The sequence below is a fragment of the Solenopsis invicta genome, chromosome 8, assembly GCF_016802725.1.
Source record: "Solenopsis invicta isolate M01_SB chromosome 8, UNIL_Sinv_3.0, whole genome shotgun sequence".
NCBI classification, from domain to species: domain Eukaryota; kingdom Metazoa; phylum Arthropoda; class Insecta; order Hymenoptera; family Formicidae; genus Solenopsis; species Solenopsis invicta.
The window spans coordinates 18,182,350-18,205,453 of NC_052671.1; the positions used below are offsets into that span (position 1 = coordinate 18,182,350).

The following is a 23,104-nucleotide window of genomic DNA, read 5'->3' on the forward strand; positions in this document are numbered from 1 at the left end:
GCTAATTTCTTTTAGCGACTTTTAATCGATTTACAGAAGAATAATCGACTATGATTGGTCACTTTCTTACAGATTCCGGCATAAGTTAGCGGTTATGACCTGCATAAACCAACCTTTATAGGCTTTCTACAATAAGCTATTAGTCGGTATCATAAATCATAAGCCATAAAAATTGATCACAGTCAAATGTGAAGAGAACATTCGATGTGATTGATCAATTCGTATGGCTTATGACTTATGATATTGACTAAAGGCTATAACACACAGCTTCCATAACCGTAACCATAAGACGTACCGTAAGAATTAGCCAATCACAGTCGAGAATTCAGTTTCTTATTTCTTAATTCTCGACTGTGATTGGCTAATTCTTACGGTACATCTTATGGTTACGGTTATGGAAAGTGTGTGGCTCAATGCACACAGGACGCGTCAACGCGTTACGCGTGTTGAATAGCCAATCATTTTTTCGTTTTTATGACAAGAAATAAGAAAGCAAAAGAATGATTGGCTATTCGCCATGCGTAACGCGTTGACGCGTCCTGTGTGCATTAAGCCTGTGTTATAGCTTTTATGGGTGCGAATCCATGCAACGGAATAGCGTAATGGAACGAGAGCGAAACCAATCACGAGCGTTCAACAGTTTTCGGAAACTGTTTAAAAAACTAAGAAACGTTCGTGATTGGTTCGCACCCTGAGAATCGAGACCCCTATCTTGGGCCTTGAGAATCGATTCGTCGATTAAATCGGAACTAAAGAATCGATCTAAAAAATCGAGAATTGATAGAAAAAGAATCGATTTTCTAAAAGATCGATTCAAAATCGAACATCCCTACTTTGAAACCAACCTCCCCCCGCTGCGAACGTGCCGCACTCCTGTAGGTTATGCACCGTCCCTCTATTCCTGTCCGTGATCGACTCCCTGTGCTGCGGTCTTTACATTGAGAGAGTTCGATGGATGTATTTTAATGATAATTTTAGTCATGTGACTTTAACATATTCCCAGAAAACGTTTTGCTGGCCACTATTATCTATATGACAGCACTCTGGGACAAGGTTTGCGCAGTATGAGTTTTTGCACGTGATTTACTGGATTTGTTAAATTAATGCACATTTTCTACATTGCCATTTGTAAACAAACTATACAGTATCCACGACGAAATATGATGAAACTCAAGCAAATCTTGTACAAAATTTATATGTGTAATGCACACGAAATTATACTCAAGAATTCTTTGAGTTTTAGTACAATAAACACCGATTGTTGTGGAATGTTTTCAGAAAGATTTCGCCCTTTCATATTTTATATACAACAATTCTAGAAGGACTCCGTAAAATGTCAAAAAATGTTGCAATAGAAATATTTTTAAAATATATAATAAATTAGGAAACATCTAAACAAAATAGTCAAAAAATAATGTTAAAATGGTTTTAAAATAATTATTAAAATCACTTCAATTAATTATTAATTCATTTTTATGTTGTTGCGATTTATTATTTTACTTGGGTGTGACTTGTAATAATATCAGAGTAATAAATTTATACAATTGCATGTATTTTGTATAACTGCACTATGGGATTGCATGATAATCATATTAATGGATTAGATTAGAACTCTGTAAAAAATGTACATTTTGATTGATTTTCAACTTGAAGCTTTTCTTTTATCTCATTACTTCCCATGCAATCCAAATGTTGATAGACATTTGAGCTGCTTATAAGGGAGATAAGGAGAACAGTGTTAGCTGAAAATTGATTAAAATGTGAATTTTTTGCCAAGTTCTGGATTAGATAGTATAGTAATATATTAAAGAACAAATAACATTTGTCATAATGCTGTTTCTTTTCTTTAATTTAAAAAAATTTTTCAGTTTTTTAAAAGATAATTTATGAATGTTATCTAAATATGGACTTTATTTTTATTTTATGTAGTAAGATACAAATACAAGAATGTTATGCAAATAAAATATTATTGTCATATATGTATTCTTTTTATACATACTTATGAAGTGATATTTAAATTTATAATATTCAGAAAATTACTAGAAAAATTTCATAAATTTCAGTTTTACTTTTTAGTAATATTTTAGAAAGGTTGCAGATTTTTTAAGCAACCTTTCCTAATCCTTTAATAACTTTTTTACAAACTTTTAAATTCAAGAATTATGTATATTTTGCTATTCTAGAGCTGTTTCAAAAATGTTGCAGATATATTTTCTAACTTTTATGAAATATTTTACTTTTTAATTGAAATATTTTTGAAATATCTGAAAAATTTTGGTGCTTTGCATATGGGTATTTTCTAAATATTGATGCTATTTGCATTTATATTTTTATTGCTTTTAAAATTTTATGCAAACTGCAAGCAAATATGCAAGTCTTAGCTAAAACTATTAGGCATCTTTATTTTTTCACATATTTGAAATTTTTTCCTTTGTTTTTTTTTGAATAATTGTTTTCTTTCAAGAATTCTTTAAACTTTTGTACTAATGTCAATTATAAACTAATATCAATAACCAATAAAATGTAAAATTCAAGATAAATGAAAAAATGTAAGTGCCTAATATTTTTGCAAAAATCAAGCAATATTATATTTATCATTTTACTGCTTTTGTATTTCAGAAATATCTTAATTTTGATACTATTATTTGAAATGAATAAAACAGAAGAAATTGTTGAAGAAAGAACATATTCAGTTACAGAACGCAATAAGGAACTTCACAATGAAGTCAGGTAAAATAAATGGAGTTTGTATAAGTATTGTAGTATATTAATATATTCTTATTATATGTACAATTTAAAAATTATTTACAAAAGTTTTAATTTAGATACATTGAGTCTGTTTAATCTTTGTTTCTTTATTTGTTCTTATGTGGATTTAACAATAAAAAAAGAATTACATAATAAAAAGAAATTTAATTTTTAGCAGTCATTTTCTTAGATGCATTACCAATAAAAACTTAAAAAAGAAAATTGCAATAGCAGACGTAATGCCACAGGTAAGTTTTTAATATTTTTACATGCACATATATATCCAGAGCATAAATGTATACAAAGTGATAGAGATATCCCATTTTAATTGCCCTAGGTAAATATCTCGAAAAATATACAAGATACGAAAAAACGTCACATTGAAGTTATAGAATATCAAGAGGAATTAATAATGCTGATATTTGTTTGACCTTGTAATTATCTTAAAAATTCCTGAAAGGTTAATTTTTAATTTTTAATGAAAGTTCCCTCCTATTTTTTATTATGTATTCTTGTAGTTGATCTTGAGCGTTTTTTCGAAACATTAGTGAAGTTTATTTTTATTAAGTACTTTTTGAGTTATGAAGGCATTAGGGTAAATATATACAAAAGGGGAGCAGTTTCTGATAACCTTGATCTTGACATATATGTTATCAAAGAGATGGTCTTGAGTGACTTGCAAAAGGTTTTAAGTAATGTTTAGTCTTTATTAAAAAATTATTAATAACAAATATGTATTAATTCTAAAATTACTGCATTATAGGAGATTCTTTTGTATTTACCCACAAATTCTTTGCTTCAAAAACGCAAAATGTCTGCTTCAGAAACATGAAAATTATATACAAAAATAATTTGTGTCTAAAACAGACATTTTGTTCCATATGATCACGTAGCATGCTCTGTGATCATATGCATGTGGTCATTGAGCAAAATTTGAGGGTGGGGGGTGTGGGAAAGGCATAAAGCCTATCCCCCATCCAAGCATTTACTTTTCATGCAACAGACCTTTCAGATGAACCTTACTTTGCTATGAAATACACATTTATGTTGTTAATTTTATTTGTTAATAACTTTTTGATGAATAACGACCGCCGACTTAAACCTACTAAAGGTTACTCAGGGTAACAATCTTGACAATTTATGTCAAGGTTGAGATGATCGAAGTTGAATCTCCTATAGTGCATAATTATCTTATTTTTTATTAATAAATATTTGTTAATAATTTTTAATGAAGAGTAAGCATTAAAATCTTTTACAATAAGTCACTCTGGACCATCTCCTTAATAATATATGTCAAGATCAAGGTTGTCAAAGGCTGTTTCCCTTTTGTACATATTTACAGGCATTAATATTATTCAAAGTGTACCACATGGAGGTTGCTCAATCATATTTTCACTTCTTGAGCGAAAAGTAATTCCTTTTATTAAATACATGTGTGTCAGCTGTGCGCGGTGTAAATTCAATCGCTCAATTGTTTACATATCTTAACCCTTAAACACACCGATCCTGTAAAATACGGAAATACATTTTTGGGTCTGGAAGACTTTCAACTTTGAGAAGTTATAACTTTGATTACAATCAATATTTTTCTACGATTTTTTTTTAAACGAAAGTTCAAAATTTCAGAAGTGTGACTGCATAATCGGCATTGCCGAAAAATAATTTATTGTGAAGTTATAAAAGAAAAACCATTAAGCAAAAATGAGAAATTGGTCAAAAATCCACTTTTCCTTCAAAAAATATCTTTGCAACAAAAAACGTTTAAAGACTTTCAAATACGGCGTTTTAAAGCTAAAGATTCATATTTAAAAAAAAAAAATTATATCATTGTCATTTCTATTAAAAAATATACTTATGTAACAAGGCGAATTGGAGGTATTTTTGATTAAATCGTGTCTAAAATTGAAAATTGATGTGTTTCATGATATATTTCGGAAAAACTCCCTTTTCTACAGCATTTTATAGTATTCCAACTTTAGACAAAGTATATGCGTGTAACATCCGCAAACCGACCTGTTCGAACGTATTTTGTCCAGCTTTTTTATGTAAAATACAAAAAAAGTTTTACTTACACACTATATGGGTCGCATTGACCCTAACAAAACTTTGCTGCTGTGCCGTTCGAATTCTAGTTGACCAAAAAAGTTGATCAACCATATCAATCGAAAGAGGAGATTTGAAACTTTTTTTACGTCTTAGTCCGAACCTCCTATCTCGTTCCGTCTTCACATAGCAAGCGTTCAAAGTTTCATATAGGGTCTCTCAGACCCACTTACGTGTTTAAGGGTTAAATAATGTTAATGCCGGTGGTGCTGTAAATTTTAAGCATTATTGAGGTATTTGACATTGCGAGACTTTTGGGACACTAAATTGTAACATTTCTACGTTATAGTAATATTTTAATAAATTAAAAAAGAAAGGTAATGAATGAGTAAAATTGTTGTTTACAACAAGTTGAGATTACAGTACCCGAAAATATGAAACATAGAATTGAGGAAGCATATAAAAAAATATCTGTAACAAGTTGCAGAAAGTAGAAAATTCTTAAAAATCAAAATTTATGCGTTGAAGCAAACAGCCAAGCATTTGAACATCCATTGGTCTATTTTACACCATTTCTGCTTAATCATGCATTGATATTGTGTTATAAAAATTTACAATCAATTAGAAGATATATTTTTACAAATAAAATTAAGATTTTAATTTACTGTAATAGTTTGTGAAACCCTTGCAATATAAATGAAAATAAGGACAAAAATAATTCTTTTCCATCTTCGATAATGTTAATGCCTTTCCAGTTTCATAACTATCTAATGAATCTAGTATCTAATGAAAATAAATTTCATTATAGTGCTTTGAAAAGCTCTCGAGGTCATTTACAAGATGTGTAATAAAAAGATCGGGATTTCTATTTAAAAATTTAAAGTTAACCTTGGCAAGAATTATTAAGATAAACAGAGGACAATTTGGAAAATAGAATAAACAATTTTTTTCCAATATTACTTATACATAGGGGGCCTCAGATTTTTCATACAAACATTAACAGTATATTCTATAAGTATATTCTATGATTAAAGTGAAAAAAAAGTATATATATATATATATATATATATATATACATAGGTTCTAAAATTAGGTTTTATTAAAGTTTATATCAAATATGAAATTGTTGCGTCAATAATTCTTTATATTCATTTCTTGATGTAATTTGTGTTCGATAAATTTAATATTTGAAATGATATGATACAAGACATTAAACATTAAGTGACATTAAGTTATATGTCATTCAATGATGACTATCTTATCTGTTTCTTCTAATCATGTTTATTTGAAATATGTACTATTTGAGTTTAATATTACATCAACATCAAGTTTGCATTGATTTGGGTGAGTAGTATTTTGAAATGTAAACTTAGGTGAAAAATTATTTTTTGCAGATTTTATATTTTTGCCATAACTGTTAATAAAGCATCTTAGGGCTTATATAGCGTTTTCTTGCTTCAAATCATAAAACATACTGTTAAAGTTTATATAAAAAATCTGAGAATGAATATCGTATATATGTAATAAGAGATTTTGTTGAAAGAATACTATAATTTGGTGACTAATCAAGCAATGTATTATTCCAACAAGAATATAATATGTTAAAGAGACAAATCTCTCATATTAATAAATTATGTAGTGTATTTCTTAGATGTTCATATCATTTTATTTATTTCGTATATATTGACTGAAACAAATTGTTGTGTATTGTGTTTTTGTATTTTTGTATTTTTCAGATTATTACAAGCTGTATAATTCATTCTATTACTATAAAGGCTGGTATAAACATGGCTTACAGTACTGTTTTATTAGATGGTTTAGAAGCAGATGACAATATGAAAATAACTGAGAGTGAAGGATCTTGGATAGGTTAGTTTTATTATTATTAGATTTTATATTTGTGCTTAATGAATATGCAATAGATTATTTAGTAGAAGACTAGAATTGCTATGTTGTCTTGTACAATTGCTTTGTAATGTTATGCAGTTTTATTTGGTAATCTGTAGAAAGTTAGAATTGCAGTTAGTAACGTCGTATATTATTTTACATTTATTTTGTTCTACAGCAAGTCTAGTTACAATAACATTACCAATAGGATCTCTCATTGCTGGGCCTTTGATGGATAAATATGGACGTAAAGTAGTTTGTTTATTATCTTGTATTCCTGCGGTAATATCATGGGTTTCATTGATATTCGCCAAATCTTTAATTACTATTTATGCGGCTCGAGTTATAGCTGGAATTGCAGCAGGCTTAACAACTGTTTCTATAATTTATATATCAGAACTTACACATCCGCAAGTTAGACCAATGATTCTGTGTCTTAACTCCGTGTTTGTGTCATTGGGTATATTAATTACCTGTTGTTTAGCTGTAATGCTAGACTGGCGCAAGATGAATATAGTTTTCCTTGCATTAGAGTGCTGTATTTTTCTTACACTTTACTTTGTACCCGAAAGCCCCTACTGGCTTGTATGTTTTCAAAATCGTATGTTTGACGAAAAACGAATTTGCAAAATAAAATGCAGTTTAAAACGACTTAATAGAAGGCAAACAGTAAGTATGATATAGTGTTTTGCAATATTCAGCAAGGTTGGGTAAATTAGTATTTTGTTAAACTTAAGTAAAAGTTAATGGCTTATAAAATTTAAAAAAATTGAGAACAACATAAATAAAAACTAATTTATTTAAAAGTTGCGTCCTTTGTTAAGATTCAACTAAGAAAGTTTATACAATTAGACTGATAAAAATGAGATTTAATTTTGTGAATTTTTTACGAAAACAGATAGAGAAGTTATGTTTATTTTATTATCAAGTATTTATTTAAAGCGATTATTAAAACAGCGTTTACTTTGACCATTGCTCCCACAGGATTCATTAGAAAACAAAATGATACAAATTTTGTAAAGTTGAAACATAGATCTAATGCTTGATGTAACCGTTTTTCGAATTATTACATTTGAACAAAATAGCAGCTGATCAAAGTCAATATATTTTTTCAAAATCGATATACGATTTTTCACTATACTTTTACTCGTTTTTTAGTTGTTAATAACTTCATTGCAAGCATCATAAAAAGTTTGAGTAAAAATTGAGTTAAGCCTTTTTAGTGTTTAAAAAAGTGTATAAAAAATTGCAAATTGATCGATAAAGAATATAGTCATGCATTTTTGAAAACGTGATTTAGAAAAACTTGAATAATGATGCCATTTTATATTATTGATTAATAAAATTTAAATGATACGTAGAGAGAAGTATGACAATAGAATAAACATGATTTCTCTAGTTCTTTCCATTTTTTTTTACAAATAATTTGCAAAGGTGGATCTTTGTTTTGACACATATAGGTGTATGTGCCCTCTTAAATTAAAAATTAATTTTGGAAAAAACATTTATATTAAATTAAAATGTATATATTTTTTAATTAGATTAAAATTACTCTGAATAAGAATTTGTATCTCCAGTACTCTACAGACTTTGCTGATATTTTTTTCATTTTTATTGCAATAATTACAATATATATCATCAAATAAATTCAATATTTTATTTATAAATTAAGTTTATGCGAAATAAAGAAATATTGTTTTTATATGGAAATTTTATTTTGTTTTTTTACATAGATGAATTTTTAACGTAGGAAATAAGTTAAAGTTTATGTATTTTAACTTTAGTCAAAGTTAAAAATTAATTTATTTGAAATTCATTTTTTTGAAACTAAGATAAGCTATTAACTTTTTAACTTCATTATTTTTCTGTTTAACTTAGTTACTACCCAACCTTGTTATTCAGAATATATTTCAGAGAACGTCAACAAATAAATATTTTCTAGATTTATGAGGAGGAATACTCACGAATCATGGAGATCTATGAGAACCGCGTAGCGAGTGACGAAGCGCCAAAAAGTATTGCAGAATCTGTAAAAAATTACTATCACAAATTTACATCTCCAATAGCCTATAAGCCTTTGTTGATACTTTTTTCACTTTTTTTATTACAACAATTATCTGGTTCTTACGTGGTCATATTTTACGCAATTTCTGTCTTTCGCGAAATGGGTGGAACATTTGGCAAAAGTTTTAACGAACATGAGGCACTCGTTATGTTAGGTACTATTAGATTTATCATTAGTGTAATAACAGTTTTCTGTAGCAGAAAATACGGTAGAAGAGTTCTTTGCATCTTGAGTGGAATTGGAATGGCTATTTCTATGTTTCTTTCTGGAATGTACATGCATTTTACAATGTGGTATGATGAAAACGGTAATACCGAAGAAACTATGGTGAATCAAAAGTGGCTATTACTATTTTTCGTATTATCTTACATCTGTACCAGTTCGTTTGGATTTATAGTTATACCATGGACATTGATTGGAGAGTTGTTACCTGTGACTGTGCGTGGTATCGGTGGGGGTATCATGATTTCTCTTGCTTATACAATGATGTTTGCTGTTATAAAGAGCTATCCATTCATTTTGAAAAGCATGAGCATTGAAGGCATTTTTTTCTCCTTTAGCTTTATATCTCTAATGGGTGCAGCTTTTGTATATTTTTTTCTGCCTGAAACTTTGGGCAAATCGTTTTCCGATATTGAAAATTTTTTCTCTTCCACAAGACAGAAGAAAACGCGCATTGCTGGTTCTGAAGATCCTTGATTTTACTGCTTTAATCTGGTTTTATTTCTGTGCGTTTTGCATGATGTAGTATTTGCAAAGATTGTTGAGAATGTTAATATTATGTATAGGGGACATGTAATATTTTAATAACAATCTTGATAATAAATTGAAAGAAATTAATTTGTAGAATAATTTTTTTTGTTTAGATGTTATAATTTTGCTTTTCCTCGTGAAGATAAGTATCGCAATTTGTTTATAGAGATATTAATAAGTCTTCCGTTAAACTAAATAGGTATTAATATATTTAGATTTTTTATCGATTTTTAGTTGACAGAAGTATTGAAAATTGAAACACCAATTATTTTTGTATCATAAACAATAAAAAAAGAAGACTTCCTTGCAAATTAAATTTGAAAAAGCCAAATAATTAATGTTACAGTCTTTAATTAATTTCAGGTGTAATATAATTTGAATATCCAACTCAGTAACACAAATATGTAATACAAAAGATTGGAAAGTTGCAATACAAATTTCAATGAAAAATTATTAAGGCTCCTGAGTACTCGCCGTGGCCATATTGAAGTCGTGACGTCAGAAGCGAGAAATTGCGTGAAATGACACATAATTTTGTCCGACATGCCATTTGTAAATAAAGCCAATTTGGATAAAACAGACTAAGCAGATAACTTTAAAACACTTCTAAATATCGGTCACGACTATTTTTTTTCCGCCTAACAGTCAGTAAATAGTTGTAAAAAGCATGTAAAGTAAAGCTATTGAAACAGAAAAACACATGAGCACGTAATTTTGTCCGACGTGCCATTTCTAAATAATGCCAATTTGGATAAACCAGACTAATCAGATGGCTTTAAAATACTTCTAAATATCGATCACGACAATCCTTTTTTCGCCTAGCAGTCAATAAATAGTCGTAAAAAGCATGTAAAATGACGTCTATCCAGACAGGAAAACACACGGATAGCTATTGAAAGGAGTGAAAAATGTACTTTTACGTATAAAATTCAAAGAAACTTTACTCGCGGTCTATTTTTACGAATTTGGTAAATACGAGACAAATTATATTTTCACAATGAAACACATAATAACAAAATGACATGCACGATAACATTTCATCGTCAATCTGTCACGTTTCACGTGTATTAGTTCTAATTTCGTCCGCGACGGAATGTCGCTACCGTCAACGCGGAGTTCTCGGCTGAGGAGTCAGGAGCCTTAACACTGAAGGAGAGAAATGAATTGTGAGATAGTTGTGGGGTGATAAGATACCATGGTACCACGTATAATTCGCGTTAATTTCTAAGAACAACTGTTAAAATTACTTTATTACAATCTATTTAGACACGTTGGGATGGCTGTTGGTCATTTGGTTTATTAGCTAAAGTGCGTTTTTATAAAAGCTAAATTTCAGTTTTACTGGTAGCAGAGATTTTTATAGGTCTATATCTCTTTACATAATTTTGAGAAGCATTTTAATTATTAATTTTTTAACTTTAGTTTGAAGGCCTCGATTGTGATTTTCAAATAATGTAATTGAATTTAATGTGTGATGTAATGTATGCATGAATTTGGCACATAAAGTTATATTATGTATGGGAGAGGATCATGAGCCATTTGCATAATTGATGTTATCCGCTCTTATGACTTTACAACTTCGTAGTAGAGGTTGCATAATGCTTACTGATAGTAAAAAATAATTTAAAAAATTTGTTGTTTTTAAATATATTTTATAAAATATTTATAAAATGTATTTTGTGACATTTATTATGTAAGATCTACGAAGGATATTAATTTGTGATTTTTTAATAATTAAAAATATCTTATGACAATTTAGCATGTCACCCTCCTATCTCATAAACACCTCCTTTTTTTCCTCTTCAATAAATTGTAAATTACGTTCGTTCCATACATCTAATGAACTTCTACCTATAAGATGATGGGTAGAACTCTATGATTGACAAATTGGTGTTTATAAGAATTATATCGCGTTATTTATTGTGTTATTTTAAGAAAAAATTCCACCACTCGTTTCTCTCCTTTATTTAATTATAAAATAAGGACATTTTATTGAAATTATAATGATTTTTTGATGAAATTGCAACGAAAAATTTCATAATAACTATAATAATAAATTAACATTTTATTGAAAATAAATTTTTGATAAAATTTTAATGAAATCACTGATAAAAATGTTCCATGTGTGAAAAATAGAATATAAAATTCAACAAAATGTCATCGAAATTTTATCAAAATTTTATTACAATTTTTCCACTAAAGTTTGTTTTAATGTGTTTATTGTTGTATAAAATTAAATACAAATTCAACTTATATGCACATGCATATGTGTGCGTGTTCAGAAAACTCTTCAATAAAACGTATAAATTATTAATTGCAATTTTACAAAATTTGTTTTTCGTTTTTTACAACTTAAAGAGCGAGAAAACTGTTGTTAGTCGATAAATACCAACTGAAAATGATTTAATATTATTGATATATTCACTATCAATAATATATTCTCTATTGTTTAAACTATGCAATTTACAAGAAAAAATTGAGCAAATTTTAATTTCGCTTTTCAAAAATTTATTTTTAGCAGATTTTAAATAGAAAAAAGCTATGAATGTATAAACCATGGGTTTTTATTTCTTTAATTATCTAAGCAGATCATGTTTTTATCAGTATTAATACAGTGCAATCCCAGCAAGCACCAAGTTACAATTATAATATGTTAATTATTAGCTATAATTTCCCACATAATTATTATGTAATATATTCGTTATATAATAGTTATATTGTCAGATGGAAAATTAAATTAACAGTTTTATAACTGTTACTTCATATTTGTTGAGATATTTAATTTCTGAGAAATAAGTAGGTGCTACGTTAGGGTTATAGTTTTGGCAACTTCATAATATATAATTTATAAAATATTAATTATTATAATTGTACACTGTCATCCACTTCAGATTTATTAATCATGTGTGTTGTGTGCATGTGTGTGTTGTGTATTGTGTTGTTGTTTTTTTATTTGTCTTTTTATTAGAATTCTTGACATAATTTTTTTATACTAAGTATTTCAAAATTTCTGTATAATTTTATCTCTTTAAAAAATTTTTCAGATTTTTTATAAAAATTTGAACAATTTTAAAAGTGTTAAGTCTTTTTTTTAATGTTTTATATATGTGAATTTTGATAAAATAATATTTTAAAATTAAAAAAATTTTTTAATTAAAAATTCCATAATTTTTAAAGAAAATTATAAAATCTGAAGAAATTTAATGTATTTTTTCAAAAATCTGCATAAATACAAAATCTGAAAAAAAATTCCTAAAAATATAAAATTGAGAATTTTTTTCATTAGGATGAAAATTGACATTTACCTATGTATTTTATACGCGACTTATAAAAGAAGAGAAAAGCGATAGATACACATTACATATATGTACAACCGGTTAGAGCGGTCTCCAGTACAGACACCGATACACACTTAAATTTAACCTTTTCCTCTCTTTCGTTCTTTTTACTGTATCAGTATAACACGAGCAAGTGCAAGCAAGTATATCCGGCATATTATGCTGATTAATCGCAACATATGTAGCATATTTTTACTACATTAATATATTTTTCAAGTGTATATACGAAGCTGGTCGCAGTAGCATTTTTCACGCTGAACTTTAATTCACCTGTTGCAGTAATTGCAGTTGCGCACGTGATATGAATGAAGTATATACAATCAACCAGCACCTCACACGTTTGATGAGTGTTTCTCCGCCATAACCTAACGCATCTGCGCCAATATCTCGTCAACAATAATTGCAGCAGTTAGCATGCTAATTATTTGATAATTCTCGTCAGGATGGTGTATTCTGACAGTATATCCGATGGTATATTGGAAAAATGATGTCTACCCGTCGCAAATCTCTGCTGAAATTGTCACTTTGCATACTGTATATAATCGGCATTCTGATAATCGCCAAGCAAATATTTCGTCTTGGGATTAATGGAGACCAGTCTACGTTCCCAAGGAGTAATAATTATTCTGGGAGGCAAAAAGATGTGGACGCTGCATTACAGAGATTACAAATGGACAGGTAAACTTCTTGCTTCATATTTTCATCGATACTGTATGGTTACAATTTATTTATTGAATCATCCCTGGTGGAAAAATTTCAAGGATGTTTTAATTATATAGTACCAATTAAAAATGATTGAAATTTAAAAGCTGCTTTTTAAGTTTATTTTCATGTTTTTTTAATCAATGAGAAAAATTTTAGTTGTAAATATATAAATAATTAATGAAAAAAATTTTAGTCTATTCAATATCCAAATTTTGGACTAAAATTGGCTAAAAAAAACAAAAAACAAAACAATGAATAATTCAATTTATAATAGCTTATGTTGTGTAAATGGTTATATTTTGTTGCAGTTTTAGGTAAACAACTTTTAAATGAATAAGTTTGCACAAACATTTATTAGAGTTTTATTATTATATAAAAAATTGATTTAATTTGTAATTATTTCATCAAATTTACAAATTTAATAGTAATATTATAAATTATATAATTTTACATAAAAAATCAAAAAAGCAAAAATTAAAAAAAACTTTTAAACCATTGAAAGGATTATGCTCAAATTTTACATAGGTACTTATTAATAAAACAATTTATGAAATTTTTATATTTTTAATTTTATTTTTAATGCTTTAAAATGCAACATATACATCCTTAATAAAATTTTGATCAAATTTTGATGGCATTTTGTTGAATTTTAGATTTATTTTTAATATTTTAATCGATAATTTTATCAAAATTTTATACAAAGTTTATTAGTCTTAAATGAAATGATATTAATTTATTATGGAATATCTATGATTTTCCTTACAATTTCATTAAAACATTTGATACAGTTTCAATAATATTTTTGTTTTTTGTTATTAAATAACATTAATTTTTTGCTGAAAGTTTATTAAAATTTTATTAAAAATTTTCTATTAGGGACATACAAATCTTACACATTCACCATGCACAATTTTTACTAAATCCAAATAATTATTAATCAAAATATTACATTAGGTTGACATAATACTAATAAAATAATTATTGGAATGATGATATTTAGTCTAATATGATATTAGACTAAAATAATATTTTAGGTATGAGCAACAGATATCAAAATTGGAACACAATGTTGTACCTGAACTCGGAGACAATGGAAAACCTTCTTATTTATATGGAAAAGACAAGATTCTCGGTGAAGCGGCACTTGCAAAAAAAGCGTTGAATATCGTCCTCTCAAACAAGATATCATTAAACAGAAATTTGCCAGATGTACGCAACCCACTGTAAGATTTTAATATATATAGTATAGAGCATTTAAAAACATCATTTTTATAAAAACATGTATATGTAAATGCATGTAGAATTCTTTCTATATATCTCTGAGTAAACTTATGTTCCAGATGTGCAAATGTTACATATGACAGATTATTACCAAGTGCTAGTATAATAATTATTTTTTATAATGAACCGTGGAGTGTTTTATTACGGACAGTACACAGTGTCTTGAGACGTTCTCCACCAAACTTATTAAAAGAAATAATTTTAGTGGACGATCATAGTGAAGAAGGTATCAATGTTGATATAAATCTTGATAATATACAGTAATAGTACCTAGGTTCCTTATTCTAAAATTCTCATTTTAAAAGATTATAAGAAATGATTCCTCAAATTATTTCAAGATGGAAATGTCATATGCCTAAAAAAAGCTTAGTTTTAAAGTTACAGAGTATTAAAGTTGAAAAAAAATTTTTTTTTTAAAGTTTTGAAAATTACTTGAGTTATTAAGAGAACTTTTTTGTATTAATTTATTTCATTTATCGTTAAATTTAAAGCTTTAAATAATTAATAGTGAATTAGTTCCATAAAAAAGTGAGAAATAATTAGTGTACAATTTATATGGGCAAACGAACTTTTATTTAAAGGGGAAAAATAAATCAGTTGAGCGACAGATAATACGTGTAACTATTGAGACTGACAGAAATGAAGTGACAACTTATTTATAAAACTTGACAGCTGTTACCATACAACTTGTGGCTTTTGTTTAATTAAAGAACAACTCTGTAAAACATTCAGAACTTTAAAAGTATAAATCTTAACTTAACTTTACATGTTAAATTATTCATTTAACAAAAAGCATCTACTTGTGGTTCCGCCTCTAATTAAATAGAAAAATAATGTATAGTCTTAAAAGACAAACTTTGTGAAGATATGTTTGAGAAACATACAAAGTTTCAAAAGTCAAAATGGTTTAATTTTCGAAATTTTTACAAAATTTTTTTTTAACTTTGGCACATGTATTTTTGAAACTAAGTTTTGGACATATTACTCATTTGCTACAACAATAAAATAAGTAAAAAAGAAAACAAAATTGTCTAATCTGAAAACTTTGAAACATAATTTTGTAATATTATTTTTAAATACAATTTTGATGTAACAATTTGATCTGTATACAATAGTCTGATTGTAAATGAATAAAAGTATCAATTAACTTTTACTGTCGGTGTAGTAAATTCTCATCAGAATTAATTCTTGCAACCAATTTAAAAATAATGTTTTAATTATGTTGTAGTAAATAATATGGTCTTATAAAATTTTTATTTTGAATTATTACTATGAGGAATTACCCCTTCAAATCTTCTAAAATAATTTTCGGTAGTGTCTTAAAATGTATGTTTTTCACACAAGTGTACAGGGTGATTATTAATGATTGAAACAACTATTTACCATAAGAGATGACTTACTTACTTCACTCCATATAAATTACATGGAATGCAGTTGGTAAGTCATTTCTTATGGTAAATAATTGTTTCAACCATTAATAATCACCCTGTATATTAAGCATCATTTTAATATTTGTAAATGTTATAAAATCTTTTTTTATAAAATAGTTTGGTTAGACAAAACATTTTTAATTTATTGCATAAGAAAATAATGTAAGTAATGTTAATGGCCGAATACAATATGTTAAATAATTAATGTTATACGTAAAACATATCTTCTGATTATGTTGATTTGTAGAAGAACTTCAGGGACAATTAGATTATTATCTTTCGACGCGTTTACCTACTAAAGTGAAACTGATGAGATTACCATACAGACAAGGATTGATACGCGCTCGTCTTCATGGGGCAAAAAATGCTATAGGCGATGTTCTTGTCTTCCTGGATGCGCATTGTGAAGTTATTAAAGACTGGTATTATAAATTGATATCACTTTACTTAAAATATACTACTTATATCTAACTTTTTATAGGATCACTGCACCAATCGCTAAATAATTACCAGTTAATTGTTTAAAATATATTAAAATAATATGATTTTAAAATAATAAATTGCAAGTTAATATTTTTTACATTTAATTTTCATACAATTAATTAAAACATTTTTTTATTTTAAAATTAATTTAATTTTATTAAGTTACTTTTATTTAATGACATGCAGTGATTTTATCTTAAATATTAAAATAATTTTACAAGGAGAGGAGGGGAGGGAGAACGTTTTATTAATATATCTTTGAACAAAATGCAGGTTACAACCTCTGCTACAGCGAATAAAGGATAATAGAAATGCTGTACTAATGCCAATAATTGATAATATTTCTGAGGAGACATTAGAATACTTCCACGATAATGAAGCATTTTTCTTTCAAGTTGGTGGTTTTACATGGTCAGGACATTTCACGTGGATAAATATTCAGAAACACGATATTGAATCGCGTTTCTCTCCTATATCACCGACTAGATCTCCTACTATGGCAGGCGGTCTTTTTGCTATTAATAAAAAATATTTTTGGGAAATTGGTGGTTATGATAATAAAATGGATGGTTGGGGAGGCGAAAACTTGGAGATATCTTTCAGAGTAAGTAAACATTTTTTTCAAATATGTTTATTACATTTATAATGTGAGTACGTTTATTAAATTTATATAAGTTATAATTGAAGAGTTTTGTACAAAAATTAAATAAATTTATTAAAAAACTTCTTTCGCTTTAAATGAAAAATTGTAAACTCATGTGGAACAAAACAATTACAGATCTCGTTTGCCCCCTAAGCGGGGGAGATAGATCTCGTTACACTTAGAAAGTCGTAAACTCATATGGAACAGTATACTGTTCATATATAAGGTGTCATATAATGAAAATTTGAAAATAAATTTTATGTTAGTATATTCGAAAATTATACAAGACCGCCGATTAATTTATAAGAAAAAGCTAATCAGCACCTTTGCATTTATAACGTGTATCAAGGTCAAAGTCATCGGTGCGGTATTTCTTAATGTGCATATAAAAAAATTATTGTTTTATACTTAAAATAATATTTTGTTCTTCATCTTTACATATTAGTATTAATGTCAGAAAAATAAATATAAATTTAAAATATAGAATAAATAGGAAATAAATATGTAAATTTCCGCAAAAATCCCAAACAAGAGAATATCTTTTTTTACATCAATCTTTACTCATAAATCATTAAATATTAATCAAAGCCTTAACCTTGTTTTAATAATCTTGTTTTTTATTACATGTCCAGAAAAAAAATTACTATAAACAATAAACGGTTTAAGAATAGTTTGTTTGCTGAAAATTTAATTTTGTGGACTTGTTTGAGTTTTATGGAAAATTGTTTAATTACATGCATGTATGCAAAAAATTTTATACTGTTAATGAGATTTTACATTCTTCATAAATTGATTCCGTAGATTTGGCAATGCGGCGGTACACTAGAAATTATTCCTTGCTCCCGAGTTGGTCATATATTTCGAAATTTCCATCCATATAAATTTCCAAATGATAAAGATACTCACGGAATAAATACTGCTCGTTTAGCGTTTGTATGGATGGATGATTATAAAAGATTATTTTTACTTCATCGTAGCGAATTTAAGGTAAAATTGGATATTGTCTAATTAATATTCTTGCGTTCAAACTAATATTGGATAAAATCCATAGGACAATCCGAAACTTATTGGAGATATAAGTAAACGTTTGGAATTGCGGAAGAAACTGAAGTGTAAAAGTTTCAAATGGTATCTCGATAACGTTTATCCGGAAAAATTCATCCCTGATGAAAATGCAATAGCTTACGGCCGTGTCAGATTGCGCAATAGGCGACTATGTTTAGATAATCTGCAACACGAGGAAGATAAACCATATAATTTAGGTTTATATAATTGTCATACTAAGTTATATCCAAGTCAGGTATGTGAATAGCATAAATTACATAGAAGAAATTTCATTTTTATTTATTAAAGTATTTTATTTCTTGTCTCAGTTTTCTAAATACGTAAAAATCTTAGAGTTTTAAACGGTGTTTAGATTTAAAACTAAGGCCTATTTGCACAAATAGCTTAGTAGCTTAAGTTTCGGCTTAAAGTTCCTAGAATAAAAAAAATTTGTTTTTATTCTAAGAATTAGAAAAAGATAGTAAGTTAACTTTAAAGTTAATTTACATTTGTGCAAATAGACCGAAAACATTTAAATTGAAATATTTTTAATGGCTTTATTTATTTATTTTAAATTTATATAACATTTAAAAGTAAAACTTTAAGATATTTAAAAAATTGAGACAGGAGTAAAATATTTTAATAAGTATATTAAAATTAAATATTTGTTTTGTGATTTGTTATATATATTAACATTAACATACTCGTACACAAATTTAATTTGAAAAATTTGTTATATTTGGACAATTTAGTTTTTCTCATTAAGCAAGTCTGGTGAATTACGGAGAGAAGATACCTGTGGGAGAATGTTAGATATTGATTCAAAACCGTATGCACAAATTCAAATGTCTGACTGCAGCAATGAAAAAGGTGGAAAGGAATGGGTATTAACGAAGGTATTATATTTTTGATATTTAAAGAATAATATTGTACGATTCACAAATTAAAAGGTATATTTTTAACAACAGGATGGCAGAATAATACATGTAGAAACTGGTCTCTGTCTCGATGGAACTAAACTACATAACGATGAGAATGTACGAGCAACTCGTTGTACTAATGCACCAGATCAATTTTGGAAATTTGATTTTTATTCTAATAAAGTGTTATCTGTATAACATATCTTTTATTGTCTGTTTAGATTATATTCTGATGTTTGTATATTAAGAAATAAAAATTTTGTATTCTTTCTATAAAATGTATGTATAAAAATCCTGAAAATTTTAGAGATAATTGTTATGATTCATATTCTCACTTTTATCATTAAAAGTATTGATAAAGGTGCTTTGAATGTGTAACAATTAATGTAATCATAGTCTAATCACACATTTATTAGTACTTTTAAACACAGCTCATACAGTAACAAAATTTTTTAGAGATGTCTCAAAAATATTTTAACTGAAGAAATGAAACATTTCCAGAAAAGTTTCGAAATATATGTCTGCAACGCTTCAGAGATATTTGAGATATTTGATAAATTTCTTGCTAATCAATATTTTTAATCTCTTTGTAGTAATTACAGTTTTAGAGCAATTAGCAAAAAATCTAATATACTTTTTTGTTTGCGATACTCTATACCTAGTAAACGAAAATGGATTGAAAATTTGTAATCCATTTTAATTCATTTGAATATATTTTGAATTAAAAAACAATTACTAACAAGAAAAGTCATGGAATGTCCGCCTCAGATTTAAACGAGCTTTTAATATGTTGTAGTACAGATAAAAATAAGGGACACGTATTTTTTTATACGTATCCCTTTGCACTTTTAGGGAGTGAAACACCCCTTTAAAGAAAATCGATTTTTTTTCTTTCGAAGCATATATGGTCGAAACTATGAAATAGAGAAAGATGTTTTAAATGAAAGTTGAATGGTTCAAAGAGTATTTTATAACAACGAAGAAAAAAAATTAAAAAAAATTTTTAAAAAATATTTTTTCCTACCACTTATCTATTTTTTTCGAAATTTTTATTTTTTTTATGAGCATAATAAAGCTTATTTTATTACAAATTCAATGATATATGATAAAGTTACAATACGATATTCCCATTTTTCAAAAATAATTAAAAATCTCTATATGGATATGGTACGCGCACCCGTCCGCGCGTTCGTGCGAAAGTGACACCCTCCGATTTCGATGTGCTCTTAATATGCTGTAAATACAGATAAAAATAAGAGATACGTATTTTTTTATACGTGCCCTAATTCACCTTTAAGAGTGTAAAACACCACTTTGAAGAAAATCGATTTTTTTCTTTCGAAGCGTGTCGAAACTATTAGAGATAGAGAAAAATGTTCTAGTTGAAAGTTAAATGGCTCGAAGAGTACTTTATAACAGTAATAAAAAACATAATGATAATAAAAAAGCTTTCTTTGGTGGTAGATCTTAGTACCTACATTTATTCGTATGATTTCATATACTTCTTCAAATTCAACCAGAATGTGCGCCGAATTGTTTTTCTGGTCGTAACACAGCATGTCGAATAAGAATTAGTAATATCACGATTTTTATTAAATTATTTAATTAAATATAATAATCAATGCTAATTTGCATTATCCATTCCCCCCTAAAAAAACTGTAAAGAAATTCGGTGCACATTCTGATTGAATTTGAAGTATATAAAATCACACGAATAAATATAGGCACTAAGATCTAGCTACGTCCGAAGAAAACTTTCTTATTATTACTGCGTTGTTACATTATCGGTCCAAAACATATCTCTACAGTAATAAAAAATTAAAAAAAAATTTTTTTTAATACTTTCTCCCACCACCTATTTATTTTCTTTTTAATTTTTATTTTTATAAGCAAAATAAAGCTTATTTTATTACAAATTCAATGGTATATGACAAAGTTATGTTGCGATAATTAAATAACATTTAACCCTTAAACACACCGATTCTGTAAAATACGGAAACACATTTTTGGGTCTGGGAGACTTTTTCAACTTTGAGAAGCTATATCATTGATTACAATCAATATTTTTCTACGATTTTTTTTTTTAAACAAAAGTTCAAAATCTCAGGAGTGTGACTGCACAATTGGCATTGCCGAAAAATAATTTATTGTGAAGTTATAAAAGAAAAACCATTAAGCAAAAATGAGAAATTGGTCAAAAATCCACTTTTCCTTCAAAAAATCATATCTTCGCAACAAAAAACATTTAAGGACTTTCAAATACGGCGTTTTAAAGCTAAAGAGTCACACTTTCAAAATAAAATTTGACAAAGTCATTCCCTTTAAAAAGTATAATTATGTAACATGGAGAATATAAGGTATTTTTGGGCATCTAAAAATCTATTAAAAAAATATATATATATCTTTGCAACAAAAAATTTTGAAGAACTTTACAATAGCGTTTTCAAGCTAAAGATTCATACTTTCAAAAAAAAAAAAAAATTCAGGGTGTCCACTCAAAATTTATAAATCAATTCCATGAAAATCCAGGATTTTCCAGGAATTTTTATTAAAATTCCAGGTAAGATTAGAGAATTTTTTAATGTAGCTTTGAAATAAATTGATTTGATTTCACACTTTTTAACATACTTTAAATATGTATTATATAATCACAAAAAATATGTAACATAAATAAACATAAACATCTCTTTCAGACAAAAATAGTTCAAAAACTATATAAACATAAACTTATTAAAAATTGTAATAACAAACGTAATATATCTAATAAAAAAAAATAATATTTATATATAATTAAATAATTAAATATTTAGTAAGCACAAAGTAGTTACATATATGTATACATATAAACATATATCCATGTTTTTAAAGTTTCAATTTGTTCTTTAAGTGCATTTGCTTCTTTCTGATCATTTTCTAGAATTTTTAAACGTTTGTTCTCCAATTCTGTTACTTCTAAAGTTTTTTTCCTTTTCATAGACGCTTCTTGTTCTACAACAGATGCTTGCTGTCGACGTCGATTAAGATCTTCTATGTAACGGAAATGAGCATTTCGAACAATAAGCAAAAGAGCTTTAGGTATTTGTAAAACATCAATACCTTTATGTAATACGGCATCATATATTTGACGACGCACAACTATGGATTCTTCCAGCATATTTTTAAAGACATTCAGCATTTACTGAAAAACCTCGTTCTACATTTGCATTGCCATGTGAAAGGCAACAAATCATTTTTATTACATTCATGAATTCCTTAAAATCTTGGCCTGCAATATTTCGCCAAAAGTGATCTAAGCGTTTTTCATTACGATTATAAGATTTCATGGTATCCATGATGTACGGTCGCGATGTAAGGTCTCGAAACTGTCGAATTATGATATCAGCTATTGATCCAGCTAAACGCCCACATAGAAATTGACCTCCAGTGGATGTCCGTCGCCCTTCCATAGCTCCATGGGACCTCTATCTCCATGATGGAAGTCAGATGGACGTCCATTAGAAGTCCATGAAACCTCCATAGCTCCATGGGTTTGTACTTCCATCATGGAAGTTAGATGGACGTCCATTAGAAATCCATGAAACCTCCATGGAAGTCAAATAGATCTCCATTAGACATCCATCCAACCTCCATAGCTCCATGGGATTTTATTTTCATCATAGCAGTCAGATGGACATCCATTAGAAGTCCATGAAACCTCCATAGCTCTATGGGATTTTACTTCCATCATGGAGGTTAGATCGACGTCCATTAGAAGTCCATGAAAG

The 23,104-nt window shown here is 27.6% G+C and overlaps 1 protein-coding gene across 6 annotated transcripts; it reads left to right on the forward strand.

Annotated features, from left to right (window-relative positions):
- The first annotated feature begins 695 nt into the window (after positions 1-695).
- Positions 696-19,618, forward strand: LOC105205452 (polypeptide N-acetylgalactosaminyltransferase 1). Of its 6 annotated transcripts, none has more exons than XM_039452352.1 (10): positions 6,528-6,660; positions 13,114-13,512; positions 14,574-14,762; positions 14,880-15,046; positions 16,498-16,672; positions 17,007-17,337; positions 18,178-18,363; positions 18,428-18,676; positions 19,173-19,316; positions 19,389-19,618. In XM_039452352.1, the coding sequence occupies exons 2-10, from the start codon at positions 13,319-13,321 to the stop codon at positions 19,536-19,538; spliced, it is 1,785 nt and encodes a 594-aa protein (XP_039308286.1). In that variant the 5' UTR covers positions 6,528-6,660; positions 13,114-13,318; the 3' UTR covers positions 19,539-19,618. The 6 variants fall into 6 exon arrangements, with proteins under 6 accessions (XP_039308288.1, XP_011173121.1, XP_039308286.1 ...); XM_039452353.1 differs by lacking the exon at positions 6,528-6,660 and adding an exon at positions 12,710-13,015; XM_011174818.3 differs by lacking the exon at positions 6,528-6,660 and adding an exon at positions 12,710-12,973.
- The last annotated feature ends 3,486 nt before the right edge of the window (positions 19,619-23,104 follow it).

Bases quoted from the DNA above. Each gene is read 5' to 3' on its own strand.
- LOC105205452 (XM_039452352.1), top strand. From the start codon at position 13,319: ATGATGTCTACCCGTCGCAAATCTCTGCTGAAATTGTCACTTTGCATA. The intron at 14,763-14,879 runs GTAAGATTTTAA...CTTATGTTCCAG, and splicing joins CCAGATGTACGCAACCCACT to ATGTGCAAATGTTACATATG. The intron at 15,047-16,497 runs GTATCAATGTTG...GTTGATTTGTAG, and splicing joins GGACGATCATAGTGAAGAAG to AAGAACTTCAGGGACAATTA.